Here is a 15,586-nt window from a genome sequence, read left to right on the forward strand (position 1 = left end):
AAACATTATTGAATTGTAAAATAAGTCATAAACCTTATTCCTTAAATCGATTATTAGTCATAAAACATAAAATTCATTTAGGTTCAATATTCTTAAAATCATAAAAACGATTGTAAAAATACTCTAGATAGATAAGATGAACAGTGGTTACTCACTTTGACGGGAATTTACAACACTCCTAGTCTTGATCCTCGGGTGCAATACCTTTGCCCTTATCCGAGGGCTCACCACCTATACATAATGTGTAACAGGAAATTTAATATACTTATGCTAAATCGTCACAAAACTATTCTATGTTCTATATGAATGCATGCAATGAAATGAGAGGTGTTCGGCCTATCGCGCACTATACATTATTTAATCAGTCTAAACGTCCAATTCGATTCCAATTAATTTATTGCACTTCCAGTACTCCCCAAAATTTCACACACTTCACTAAAAATCTATTCTAAGTGTAATTACCAAAATATCCCTCATTATTGTGCAAATTACTAAGTAATGGGAGTAAAATTTTTCGATACCCATTTTTTATTTTCAGTATTCCTAAGCACCAAATACAATCTAAAGGGCATGAAAAACAACCAAATTCATCATCAAACCTCACCCATAAAATTCAGCCAAGATAGGTTCTATAATGGGCATGTGGATTTCTTACTTAATTTTCATACTAAATGTTACAAAACACCTAAAAACACTAAGTTACCTTGAAATTCAACTAAATTCATCACCAACTTTCTCTCTCTAAATCTGGCCAGCATATTGCCCCTCATGAAAACTTGAATTTAATTCATGGAAAATGGAAAAGAATGCATGGGCAAGATGAATTTCAAGCTTAATATTAAAAATCTTACCTTTAGTCACCAATTTCTTGAAAATTCAACAATTTTTCCTTAGATTTTCCTCCCTAGGGTTTTTCTTTCTTTTCTTTTCTTCTCTTCCTTGCTTGGCCAAATGTTGGGAGTGATAATGGCTGATTTATGCTATTTTTTTAGTTAAATAATAAAATATCTTAAGCTTGACACTTGTTATTTTCTTATTGGTCCATTTTTAAAACTTTAAATTTTAAACCTTTTATTTCCATCACATGATTAGTCAAAGGTCAAAAATGAGGATAAGGGAAGACCATGTACTAGACAAATGTCCTGGTGGTGGAAAATTACTGTTTTGCCATTGTGGTGGTAAAATTACCATTTTACCCCTATGCTCTAAAAAATACTGGGATTAAAATTTTTTTCACTTCTTAACCTCAAATCATACTCCAATACTCAAATCATACTCTAATAAGTCAAATGGGGCCAAACAATCTTTTCTAAAAATTCTCATTTTGTCCTCAGGTGGCAAATGACTATGTTGCCCCTAGATAGTGAAAATTTCGGTTTGACTCCAAATTGATCCTCAAATTCTGAATTACCATTTTAAGTCATCTTTGGACTGTGACGCTCTTAATTTCACCTTAAAATTCTTATTTAATCTAGTTCGAGGTTTAAATCAACTTTGTTGTACCTCTAAGTACAATACTTACTTTTGTAAATTTTTCAGGACTCTCCTAACATGCAATCATGCTATCATTACATGTATGTCATGACAAGTATTTTATGAGGTCAGGCTTTACAAAACAGTTTTTGTGTTTTGGTTGGAGAGGAAAAGAAATGAATAGCTCAAGATTTTCCATCCATTTTTAAATAAACAAAAAGTTTTAATTTTTTCAAATTCGGTATAAAATTGAAATAAAGAGAAAGTGGAAAAAAAAAAGAAAAAGAAGAAGGTGAAAAGAACTATAGGGAAGAAAACGATTTTTACGTTTTGATTGCTTCCATCCATCTTTAATTTGGTAAAATCTCATAAAAAATTCTAGAAAAATTCTTGCCAGTTGATTTTGTTGATATATCACAAAATTTTGTGTCACTTCCTAATGATTTTGCAAAAAAAGTTCAATAACTTTGCTGGAAAGATTTTTTTTTTCTATTTGCGAAAGTCTTAAGAGATGATTGTAATATTATTTCAACATGACGTGTAACAATTTTTTTTAATATAAGATGTAACTAACTTTTTTTTCAACATGACGTATAATAATTTTTTTAAACATGGTTTCTAACAACTTTTTTTTCAACATGACATATAATAACTTTTTTTCTAACATGGCGTGTAATAACATTTTGAATATGATATCTAACAACATTTTTTTTAATATGATGTATAATAACTTTTTTTTAATATGATATGTCACAAAAATTTTTTAACATGACGTGTAATAACTTTTTTTCTAACATGCCGTGTAACAACATTTTGAACATAGCGTGTAACAATATTTTTTATTAATATGACATATACCAATTTTTCTTCAACATGGCGTGTAACAAATTTTTTTCAACATAGCGTGTAATAACATTTTTTCAACATGACGTGTAACAACTTTTTTTTTCAACATGACGTATAACAAAAATTTTTTCACTTGCGTTTGAATATAAGAAGATTTTTTTATAAGTAATTTTATCTAAAATTTTTTTCTCTTAACTAAAAACAATTAAAATTTTTAAAAAATTATTTTTGAAAATTTTTTATCTTTAAGGGTTAAAAAAAACTAGACCCATAAGGTAAAAAAAAAAAACTATGGTGGTTGCCTAACGAGACTGCCATGGTAACCCACTAGGTGCTTCATTTTTTGCTGCAGCCAGTCCTCTACAGTTACCTCTCTTGTAGCCACATGATAACTCTATGATATAGAGTTATTTGGGTTTAATTTTGATAATAATTTAGCTTAATTCCTGTAGTAATATATAGAAATTAGTAGGTTTTATTTTAATTATTTTAAATTAGTTCATTTAGGTGAGTCAATCTAATCTTAGTTAATTTTATGCTCAATTTGGTGTTAATGTGGTTAATATAGGTTGTTATTGATTTATTTATGATTTTGTAGGTGTTTGATGAAGAAAGAGTTTTAATGGAAGAAGAAGAGCAATTTTGAAGTATAGATTTTCATTGCATATACTTTGGTTTTTTAGTTATAACTGTCTTTACAGAGCTTCAAATGAAGCGATTCTTAGACTATTGGAAAGATAAGAGAAAAAGTTACAACTTTCATATTTACCACTTCACCCAGTTCAGCCTAGAAAGTAGTCAAAAATCTTGTCGAATTTGACACATTATAGTAGTCCTAGAGCAATTACGATTTCCATTAATTAATTGGGCAAAACTGTGACTCACATAGTCTGATGAGGAAATCCCAACTGAAATTTACTTCTTTCTTCACCCAACTTGACCTAACTTCAAAGCCTATAAAAACTACCTTTCAGAAGACTTTTAAGAGAGAGAAATACCATATTGACGTTTGAGAGTCAAGCCACAGAGTCATTGAAGGAATTTGAAGGATTCAAGGAGATTTGGAGATCAAGAATACAATCCTTGGTTTTTTCTATCTTTTTGTTATTCTTTTATTCTCTTGGTTTTAATGTTTAAATTTTATTCAATGATGATGTGTGATTTGATGGGGAACTAAATTGTTAATCTAAGATTATGATTGAACTCAATACGTAGTCTGAATTATTTATTTCTCTTTTACTTATGTTTGATAGATTTAAGTTGTTAATTTTATTCTATTCTTAATGCTTCTAGTTGACTGGCAGTTTAGGTAGGTTAAACCTTAATGAAAGAGATTTAGGTAGACCTTGAATAGAATAGCGTATGATTGAATGCACTTAGTTGATTAGGTGATTGATTTGCATATAGGATAGATATACACCTATAATCCATATGTAGCCAAAATTAGAGCACAAACTTAATGAATCTTTCTACAATATAATTTGCATAGACATATAGTAAATTAATTGAAAAATGTATTTTTATGAGAAACTCGACAAAAACTTGTAAATAATTTAAGACTCTAGGTTAGCAACTTAATCTATTAAACTAAGTTAAGATAGAAAGACAATATTCAGATGAAATATTGAAGATATCATAATTTTAGATCTGGTAGTTGCTCAAATTTAATAAAGTAAATTTACTAATAGATTTTAGATTAGTTTTAATTATAGTTTTTAGTTTATTAATTTAAATTTTTCTTGTTTTAATTATTTAGATAAAATTAAGGTGTGTTAATTTTAGTAGTTAATAATAAGGATTAATTCAATTCTACTCATCTCTATATTATCTTTGCAATACGCGTACTTATGTGAGTAAAAAATTAAACAACACCACCCCTACCAATTTTGGTGACTAAAAAAAAAATGTCACATAATACCTTTTGAAGTAGCCGAATTTGGGTGACAAGGGAATCACCTCCAACTACCTTAAACTCGAGATATGAATTAGAAGTGAGTAAATGGGTGGATTAGGTAGTTTGGTCCACCATACCTAAGAATCAAATGGACCAATCATTTTTAAAAAATCGATCAAATATAATGGAAGACCAAATAGACCAAACATAGAATTGATTTGGTTGATCCGGTTTTGAACCAATGGATCAAAATTTTATCACCTTTTGGTTACAAATTATAATATTAAAACTTATAAACTTCATCCATAATTATATATATATGAAATTAATTATATAACTTATATGTTATAATATTTTATATTGAAGTTTGTATAAATAATAACTAATTATAAACAATATGTTATAAAATCTAAAGTTATAGCTAATAAACTTATTAAGCATAATCATATAAATAAAATTTATTATAAGTTATAGTAATACTTATATATAAATTAAATATATGTATATATATAATATATTACATTATTATATATATGTAAAATATATGATACAAATTATATGTTAAACTGTTTTATATAATTATATAAATAAAATCAATTATAAGTTATAGTAATGCTTATGTATAAATTAAATATATGACTTTATTATATATATATATATAATTAATGACATAACTTATATGTTATAATGTTTTATATCAACGTTTGTATAAATAATAACTAATTATAAACAATATGCTATAAAATCTAAGGTAATAACTAATAAAATTATTAAATATAATCATATAAATAAAGTTTATTATAATTATAGTAATGCTTATGTATATGTATATATAATGTATTTATACAATTATATATATATATATATATATTCATACCATTTTATATTTCGAAACATTACTAAAGAGTAATAATTATAACATAATAATATGTAAGATATTTACTATTATATATTATAATATTAACATATAACTTATATTATTTAAAATATATAACTTGTAATTTCATATTAATACAGATTTATAAATAAATAAATATATATAACTAATATTAAATTACTATGATTATGATTTGTATACATACATATAATACTTTAATATATTTTAAATATATTATTAATTAAGTTTACTATCAATTCTTCTTAATATATAAAAAAATATTATATATATGACTATATACAACAATATATAAAAAATTAGTTTTATTTTTTAGGTGGATTGGTCCAAAAATTTTAAAACCGAGAATCAATCAAAAAATCAATTGGACCAATTGATCTAATGGATCAATTAGACTGAACTATTTTACTCAAATCGTATTTGATTTAAGTAGGTAATTAATTTGGATTGGTTTTACTCATTACTAATATGAATTCTCGAGCTGTATTATAAATAGCAACCTGGAGGAGGAGAAAAGGGGACCCCAGAAAGGTGTTTTCGGCGGTTTCACAGAAAATTGTGATGAAAAATAGCTTTCATTCCCAAATAAAAGGAGCAGCCAAACAATAAATTAGGTGAAAAAGAGTTTTATTCCGAAACCGAAAAGAGCAGCCAAACTCGATGCCAAACAGAAGTGCGTCCATGGAACTTTGACAAAACTGGTGGTGGAAAAGCTCTTTTACGAATGGTGTTTGGCTTTGAGCAGCCTAACTCAATGCCAAACAGAAGTGCTTCCCCATAGTTTGGTAAAAATTGGGGAAAAGAGCTTTTATTTCCAAAGGACGAGGTGTTTGGCTTTTGGCTTTCGGCTTTAAGCAGCCTAACTCAATGCCAAGCGAAGGATTTTAATGAATTAAAAAGTTCTTGAAATATTTAAAAAACATTTAAATAAAAATCTTTATTTTCTTATTATATTTAATCAAAATTTTATATTTTTATTTTAAATTAAATAAATAGTTACAATTAATCATAAATTAACTATCATTAATCAAAATTATATTTATCATTTTTATGCCAACGTTGTATTAATGTGATACTATAGTAAAGGTCATCATTTCCCATGAATATATTAATGTCATAACAACATCACGTGGTGTAAAATAATAAGTATGATTTTGATTAACAATAATTAGTCCTTCATCAGTTATGAAGACTTATTTAGTTTAAAATAAAATATGAAAACCTTAATTTTGATTAACAATAATTATTCCTCCATCAATTATAAAGACTTATTTAGTTCAAAATAAAAATATAAAAAGTTTAAAATAAAATATAAAAACTTTAATTTTGATTAACAATAATTAGTCCTCTATCAATTATGAAGACTTATTTAGATTAAAATAAAAATATAAAAATTTTATTAAATATAATAAAATAATGAACACGGATAATTGGGCCAACAAGTATTAGTGTCATGATCCTCATTAACCTTTATGGAGCATTGTTAGTTTTGACTCGTTAGTCTCATGGTTTTGTCCCACAAAAACATCTCACAAGTTAAAAGTAGTGTGAATCATTAAATGTCCAATCTCAATTTAATACACAATTGATGTAGGATTCGTGGCTCCTTTTAAAACCCCGACATCCTCTCTTAGCTCTTTTTTGAGAGCTTTTCTTCGATATCAGATTTTTGGCTCTATCCATTAGGAGCATACGATGTGAGATTCACGTAGTTCCCTATTGAGACCATAACATCTTCCTTTACTTCAATAACGACCCATTGTCCTCAGTGACACATCATTAGTGTCTTAGAATCCACTTTAATACCAATTATTACGGACTACACCATTTAGCTCAAGTACGCAATAACTTGCGCGATGCTTAGATAGACGCTTCCACACAAGCTAGTCAAGAACTTGATTAAATCTAAGTAAACATCAATTATAACCATGAGTTAATTTACAAAATGTAATATCAAAATTATACGGTATAACGAATGTCATATACGTAATTATTGGTTCCACATAAAAGAAAAATGATTTTATTAATATTGAAATGTATAAAGGGGTCGAGAGTACCATCACACCATTGTTGGGTTATAAAGGTAGTCATAGATGGTTAGCCACAAATATACTTTAATTAGTAGAGTAATTGAATAATCTATCGGCTGCTCACATTCTATATAGAGCTGATTTTCTTTTGCATTTATGCCACTAAGCACCATTTACAATATGTGAAATGGGGGTACTCCTTTTTGGCCTTAACAAATTTTTAAAAATACGTTACCAAATATTATTACATTCTTTAAAATGGAGACATTTCTCCAAGGTGACTTAGTCTCACAGATAATTCTACCTATCATGACCATATACAAAGATTGACTTATGACATCTAGCTTACTTGGCAGTTAATATCGTCTATTTAACACTTTGCTTACCGTCCATGGGCTGTGAAAGGGGCGCTGAATCTCTCTTTTGAAGTATCCCAATTTGTTTTGCTTCTGCATGATTAGAGTTTTTTGGCTGCTCTTTTACGTGATAGAGAGATAAAAATGGGTTCTTTCGAGTTAACGAATAAGCCTCATGCCGGTTGTATTCCATTCCCTGCTCAAGGCCACATCAATCCCGTGCTAAACCTCGAAAAAAAAAAAAAGAAAGAAAATTCAAATAAAATTGTTGCAACTAAATTGAACGAACATTAAATTGAACAAAAAATTTTCTTGAACTTAGCACTATTTCTTTTTTCCAGAAATACATTGGTGCTCCTGTTTAATAAACAGAAGAAGAAAAAGAAAATGAAAAACCTCTTTTGTTTTTAAATTGTAAGTTGTAACTCCCATTGACAGCCGGATGAACCCACGGGCCAGGACATAGTAGGTGTCTTTCAACACCCATTCAAAGCTGGATTCAACGTGTTGTTTGCCCAAACCCAATTTTCGTCAAATTTATTATGACACCAACTTTAAAACCCAAGGCCCAAATTTATCATTACACCTACAGAATTCTCCCACCATAGCATTTCGTGGCTTCCTCCACCTTTAGAATTTATAATGCCTTTCCAATTTGACATTAACCCTATAAAATTAATGTAGATGGAAAATGATTAACAACATAAAATACACTTGAAATTCCCCTACCGCATGATTGACAAAATGAGGGATCTGTTTAATTGAAAAACGTTGCTACTATTTCCAAACTCCTATTTGGGAGTGTTATTTAAAAGAGGAATAGTATATATATATATATATATAAAATAAAATTAAGAAAAGGAAAGACCTAATGATTTGAATAATGCTTTCAATTATTTGTTATTTAAAAAATTGAAGATTATATTTGACAGGCAATTAAGAAAGTGGATATTGACACTCTTGACAGTTTCATAAATACTGATTGTGAAAAGGAATTTCAATATTTAGGTTACGTTTGGTGTATTGTTGGGAGTGTGATTATTGATAATGTGATTGCTGGATATATGATTGTTGAGAATGTAATTACTGAAAATATAATTTAACAACATTTGGTACAACAAGAGAAAGTGATAATTGCAGAGAATGTGATTGATTTTAGTGTTTGGTTTGTAAGTACTGTACTGAAAATGTAATGTAAATTGACAAAATTATCTTTATAATAAAATATAAAGTTAAATTAATTTATATTATTTTTTAATATAAAATTTTTTAACTTTTCATTTTTTATTCTTAAAATAATAAATAATACTATGATAAAATAACATGATATTTGAATATTAATTTTTTTAAATATTAAAATACATGAAATTCTAAAATATCTATTTGTAGTAAATTAATTAAGTTTTAACAAATTAAATTATTTAATTTAATTTTTTTATAAATAAATTAGTTAATTTAAATAACTAATTAATAAGTTAATAAATAAATTTAATTAATTTTTTCGTTTTCTTTTTCTTCATCCCCCAGGTTCGTTTTCTTTTTCTTTTTTCCTCTCCTTCCTCCTTGCACCCATCATCAAATTCAACAGTCCTGGGTAATGCAATCAGCAACAACAAAACACCCAACACAAGGAAAACAATAACAATCTCCAATCAAAACTTCATTAGCAGCAAAACAAGACAAAAAAAAAAAAAAACAAAGACGTGAATCAATAGCCCAACTTCAATCAGTGATGAATTATTAGATCTGATAGATAAGCTGCAAGACCTCAACTTCAAACAATCAGATCTGATATCTGTAAGATCTGAGAATTTAAACAACAGACCAACTAGCCAACAATAGCAGATTTGATACAGGTGAGTGGCTAGGGCAAGAAGAAGAAGATGATGATGATGAATAGAAGGGATACAGGTGAGTGGCTAGGGCAAGAAGAAGAAGAGAAAGGTCGAGCTATGGTAGCAGTATTTGGGAAAGAAAAAAAAAAAAACGTAACTTTCCCTTTACAAAGTGTAAATTACTTTGCATTCATGAGGGAAGGGAATCACATACCCTTTACCCATTGTAATGACATAACGATGGAAACACTTTACAATCTATTTTACACAAACCAAACATTGTAATGTGAATACATTTATTTAAAATACAAGGAATGTTCTTCACATGCGGCATACCAAAAGCCTCCTTATTCTCCAGGACACTCGTTTTGGACGTTTAAAGTGGGTTAGGGGGGAGAAGAAAAGGGTGGGGCGAAAAGGACTGTATGCTCTCTATTTCCTTCTGCCTCCAATAATAACTTAGAGTATGAGTGGGGTCTTAATCATTTGAAGTTACTCTATCATTCTGGCCCTGTGGGTCTTTCGCTTTTGGTGTAATCTCGGATATCCTATACATGATTAGCTCAAAGTATTTGCATAAAATCAAACTGAAGGACACTTTTTTTGGAGAAATCATTCTTAAGTGAATTCTTATAATTGATGGCTTTGTAGCCATCCACATTCCTTTCATTAGTGATGTAGGAGATTCTGAGCTGAGTAAAATGTTGGGTTATTGTTGTTTTCTTCGGCTCTAGGTTTAAATTTTGCTATGAAACTAACTAAGAAAGTTCTTTCTGTGTTGCAGTCTAAAACGTTTGCTATGCGACCGTGTAGGTTGCCTATCAATGAAGAAAAAGAAAAAAACTGTGTCGTTGCTTAATATGGAGCAGAATCAAAGTTTTTTTTTTTTTTTAAGGCATAAGTATTGATTTCATTGATAAAGTTTACAGCACCAAAAAATACCATGGCAAAGGTAGTACCACTGCAGGCGGCACACAAGGAGACATGAAACCCCCCACCTGCGCACATCCTGCTAATAAGAAACATAAAAACCCAGGAGGGCAGAGGCAAGTTAACTTTTCTGCTTATTACTTATTTGGCATAAGTTTATATACATATTTACTAGTTTGCTAGAATTTAAATTGTGCCAATATGCCTTTTTTGTTTATTCAGAAAATAAAATAGTAAGAGTTGGCGAAATCTTTTCTTTTACTTCTTCTATGTTTTACAATATTCGACATACAGATAATACTAGTGCTTTTGCTAATATTGCCATCATGAGCTGTATACTGTTCAACACCAAAAAGAAAAAATAAATAACATTCCTTAGTTAACTAATACTACTCTATATTATGTACCAATACTTAGTTTTCACTAGTCACACAAGGAACTCATTATTTGAAATAATTCTACAAGGACAACCAAAAAAAAAAAGAAAGTAAAAAATGTTCTTCAAAATTAATATTGTATTATATTAATATAAGAACATTATTAACCTGTATATGACTGTATTAGTTTATGCTTGGGTTATTTGTTTAAATTAAAGTTAATGATTTTTTATTGAGAATTTTGTTGCTTTTATCACAGTAGTAATTCCATGGATTTACTAGCTGTTTTACCCAAATGTTGTAATACCAGAGCAGTTACTTTTAATGATAGCAGTGTTGCCTCGGAACTTAAGATTATGGGCATGTTTTCCAACGTTGCCCAAGCAACACACCATATATATTTAGACAGAGGCGGAGGGTAAAGGATATTGGATTTTGAAAATTTTCACTTATTATATATATTTGTAATGATTTTTAAAAATTTTTAAAAATTTTTATTTATTATTTTCTTTTAATGCATCTCAAAATAATTTTTTATTTAATAATTAATATAATTAAGAAATAATAAAATAATTCCGCAAATTATAGTCAACTTTACCCTAATTTAAGTTACTCCACATCTTTTTCTCTCTTTCTTTTTCTCTTTCTCTTTTTTTTTTTTTAAAGTTAAGGAATTCATTGATAAAAGGGATAAATGAATCTCCTCTTTCTCTTTTTTTTTTTAATTTTTACTTTTTACTCTTTTCTTTATAACTCACCACTAAACCACACTTCATTCTTCAAAAGAAATTTATAAGCTTGTGAGCTTGGATAAGAAAAAATAAAGACCACTCACTACTATAGTATGAAATTAAGAGGAGGAAAAGTTTTTGTTTTTAATCTTCTTCCTTTTATTTATATTATTTAACTATTTATATATTTAATTATTGGGTGAAATCTTGTATATTGTATTTAACTATTTATATTTTATGCATTATAGTTCTATATTTAATATTTTAAGTTTAACTAAAAATAAAATAAGAATATCGAATGTTGACTGCATTACTTTGGAACCTTTTTAATAATAAAAACTGTGAAAATAAGATTTCAAAACAAAATGGATAATGAGTTTTTTGTATATAACTTAGTTGTTTATATTGAGAAAAATATTGCTAGTCTTAAAAAGTACAAACTCTATAATTAATGAATTTAAATTCAGAAAATATTGTCGAGCACAATTTTTTAAAAACTATTGTAAATTTTTCTTTTCTTATTTTTTTATTTACATGTTATATAAAATTATAACTTATTATAAATTTTTTAATTATTAATTAAATTAATCATATTAATCTTAAAAATATTTAGCTTTTATTCCTTTTCCACAATGACCCCCTCAATAAAAATTGATTAACTCTGCCCTTATATTTAGAGACCCACTTCTGCTAAACGTAGTAGCAGCCGCACACATAAGACCACATGTTTTGCCAGTTTGCGTTCAGAGGCAGAGAAATTCTTGCACTTCATGATGCTTTGTTACGTCAAGAATCCAATGTTTTTTCACGTCAAGATGATATCCTGTTGTCATTGTTTTGTTAGCCAAACATAGCACCGCTCCTATACACATGATTGTCTGTAGTCGATGTCTCAGTTCTGCCTCAACAGGAGATACCCTAATAATATTCTAGCAAACTCACTAGCCTATGTTTCATCCTTATGTTGTTGTTTTTATCCTCTTTCTTGGATATTTATATCTTGGACTGATCAGCCCTACGATTTGTTCAAGAGCCTGAAAATCGACGCTAGAGGAAGCAATCAGGCTGGTTATTGCCCTGCGCTGTTCCAATTCACTGTTGCAATACCCAAAAATGAAGCATTGCACCATGCAATAATGTAATGAAAAAAATATTAACATATCTGAGCTGCATATTTGTTTTTCAAAGACACTGTTTTACTCTTGAATGGTATGAAAATTACTCGAAAACTATCATATTCCTTAATTAATTCTAAAAGAACCCGTCTAAATTTAGTGAAAAAAAAAACTAGTAGTGGTAGTATTTATTTTAGAAGGTTGAGGAAAATTTCAGACATGTAGGGAAGATGCAGTATCCTCAAGTACCTCAACCCCATCAAATGATGGAGGAAAAGGGCCGTGGCCAGAACCAAATGCTTTGATGTGGTCTTTGAGTGATCTCTTATGCTTGAAATCAGAACCGCAGACGCAAAGCCAACGCTTGCCACAATTTTTCTCATGGGTTCTCCAGTCACCTTTCACTGCCAAGAACTTCCCGCACTTGCGGCACATAAAGGGTTTTAGCCCGTGTTTCCTCTTATAATGTGTTTGCAATGTCCTAAAATCTTTTAGCGGCTTTGCTCTCGCGTGTTCGATGTTGTTTTTGCATCCTTCCGCACAGCAGTAGCATGGAATGCCCAGCATGGCTCGCGGTTGGGTTCCTTTGAGGGACTCAGGCCCTTTACGATACTGTGAACCATGACCCCACATGTGCATCTGCAATAGAAATCAAAGCATATTCAAGAGGTAAGTCAGTCAGGTAAGCACAGACAATAGCATGGAATTTGATGTTAAAATGTTGCAGAGTAATTGCACCTGAAGGTTATTGTAACGGTTGAAGGTCTTAAAGCAGACATGGCAAGAAAAATTTGTGAAGCCAATGAGGATTTGTTCAGGAGTTGGGATCCAATACTGTTTAGCAGCTCCATTTGCGGTGTCCTTGCCATTTGGACTGAATGGGGTATTGGAAGGATCAGGAAGGCCAATGTGCAAGGCTACGGTGACATCCTCTTTATCTTCACTGCATTCTGCTTTAGGGTTACCATCCAATGTTGTGTCGCTAGAGCCAAGAAAGCAGCTCAGCAATGGCATAGGCTCAAGTGAATTTTGCATTGCGCCTGGAAAGAGATCAAGAGGCTCAACATCAGTATGGTTATTTGTACTAGAAACAAGATCAGAATCGTATGAAATATCTGAAGGCTCCATGACATAAGGGGCCGCAAGAGAATACTAGTATAAAGAAGAATGTGGCGTTTATTTATTTAATTTGGGAGGTTTTATAATTGGATTCTGGCCAATTTTTACAGGGTGATCATGAGACTTAAAGTCTGTGGTAACAGAAGAAAGTTGAGAGAGAACGAGAATTGAGGTAGGGTGGCTGGAGAATAATGCAGTTGAACGAAAACAACCTTTGTGAAGGGGCTCATAAATATCTCCTGCCTTTTATGTTTATCTACTCTTGGGATGGAAGGGAAATACCTTAAATTCTGTGGCCCAAGGCTTCTGACTTTAGAAAGAATTGCATTACAGAAGGTTGAAATTCTGTGGCAATGTATTATATAGTCTGGTTTACTCTCACCAGTAGTCAACACCACCTTGGGTATTAGATCGACAATTCCTTGCAGGGATGAAATGATTCTATTTCTACTTAGGGACTCTGACTCTGAAAATCTTTTTCCTTTTTTTTTCTTTTTTCATTTACATGTCTTTTCAACATTCACATCATACCATTGGATATTCATAATAATCGAGTTAACAAGAAAACTCTAATTCCATAGTCAATATGTAAAATCAATTGGAAAATGTGCACAAAAATAACTGTGACGGTGAATTCATGAGGGTATAGACATATAGCCTTACTTTGAAAACAGGCTTTCCTGTGTGCACGGATGTACCTGGTATGCATACAATTACATAGACAAATGATGACTAGTCAACTCAACTTAGCATGAAGCTAGCTAGCTATGAGCTACCTGTGGCCCTCTTGGCAGGCATGCATGGTCAGGAAATTTGTTGCTAAAGTAATGATCTTTTTCTTGTGTCATCCACGATGCAGAAACCCTAGCCCCGGACCACCAAAACTAACACTAGCTACTATCAATACTCCTCAGTTTTTTCATATTAGTTTTTGAAGTATTTTTTTAAAAATAATTTTTAAAAATAAGATATTTTAAAAAATAGTATTTTTATAATTTTAATAATTTTTAATCAAATTGAATAAAATTATTTTTAATAAAATTACGCGTCATGATGTTACAAATTACGTACAAAAATATGTTACACGTCATGTACAAAAACATGTTATCGTCATGGTTAAAAAATATTGTTACACGTTATGTTGAAAAAAAATATTATTATTACACGTCATATTAAAAAACATTTTATTACACTTTAATGTCTAAAATGTTACTCTTACTTACGAACTAAAACTTCAAATCCTCTTTAACTCTCTTCATTTTTTTTATTTTTTTGATAATTTGGCACTGATTAAAGTATTTCTAACATAGTTTCATAAATCAAAACACAAATTTTTTTTATCTAAAACACCTATATCGACTAAAAAAAAAATCTCTGAAAACTTAGGTTTATAAATTTCAAATTCTTGTGTTTATTGGTGTCTAGGTACTGAATTTATCCAATTAAAAGCTATTTCAAACATCTGTGATCATTTCTACCGTTTTAGTTTTATCCAAAATACTTGAAAATTAGATTTTTCAAATAGCCACCTACCTAAGCACTTCAAAACCATTGCTTGGTGTTTTGAAAGTACAGGAAAGAGAAATCTGAAAGCGCGAAAAAGAGAAATCGAGAACATAACAGACGAATACCGAAAAGAGAAATTGATAAAATTAAAGAGAGTGGAATGGTGAGAGAGAGAAATCGAAAGTATAAATGGAAAGAAATTGTGATGAATAATTTAATTTATTTGAAATAGTTTCAAAGATATTTTTGTCAAGTCATAACTAAATATGACTAAAAATAATTAAATTTATTTTAATAATTACTTGTAAGATATCCTTATAAAAAAAATTATTCTTCATAATTTCCTCTTAGTTTTCCTCCATCTATTACAACTACTTTTTTGAGTCTTTTACATCTCCTCAATATTCCAACTGTTCTATTCCACCTAGCTAACTACTGGTCTCTAGTCTACTGAATTAATGGATGGGGCTCAGTTTTTT

The 15,586-nt window shown here is 29.5% G+C and overlaps 1 protein-coding gene across 1 annotated transcript; it reads right to left on the reverse strand.

Annotated features, from left to right (window-relative positions):
* Nucleotides 12,547-13,651, reverse strand: LOC18592138 (protein TRANSPARENT TESTA 1). Its single transcript, XM_007018684.2, has 2 exons — nucleotides 13,221-13,651; nucleotides 12,547-13,121 (listed from the first exon to the last, which is right to left on the reverse strand). The coding sequence occupies exons 1-2, from the start codon at nucleotides 13,608-13,610 to the stop codon at nucleotides 12,696-12,698; spliced, it is 816 nt and encodes a 271-aa protein (XP_007018746.2). The 5' UTR covers nucleotides 13,611-13,651; the 3' UTR covers nucleotides 12,547-12,695.

Source organism: Theobroma cacao, chromosome 8 (genome assembly GCF_000208745.1).
Source record: "Theobroma cacao cultivar B97-61/B2 chromosome 8, Criollo_cocoa_genome_V2, whole genome shotgun sequence".
NCBI classification, from domain to species: Eukaryota; Viridiplantae; Streptophyta; class Magnoliopsida; order Malvales; family Malvaceae; genus Theobroma; species Theobroma cacao.

Bases quoted from the DNA above. Each gene is read 5' to 3' on its own strand.
- LOC18592138 (XM_007018684.2), bottom strand. From the start codon at position 13,610: ATGGAGCCTTCAGATATTTCATACGATTCTGATCTTGTTTCTAGTACA. The intron at 13,122-13,220 runs GTGCAATTACTC...TTTCTATTGCAG, and splicing joins ACCGTTACAATAACCTTCAG to ATGCACATGTGGGGTCATGG.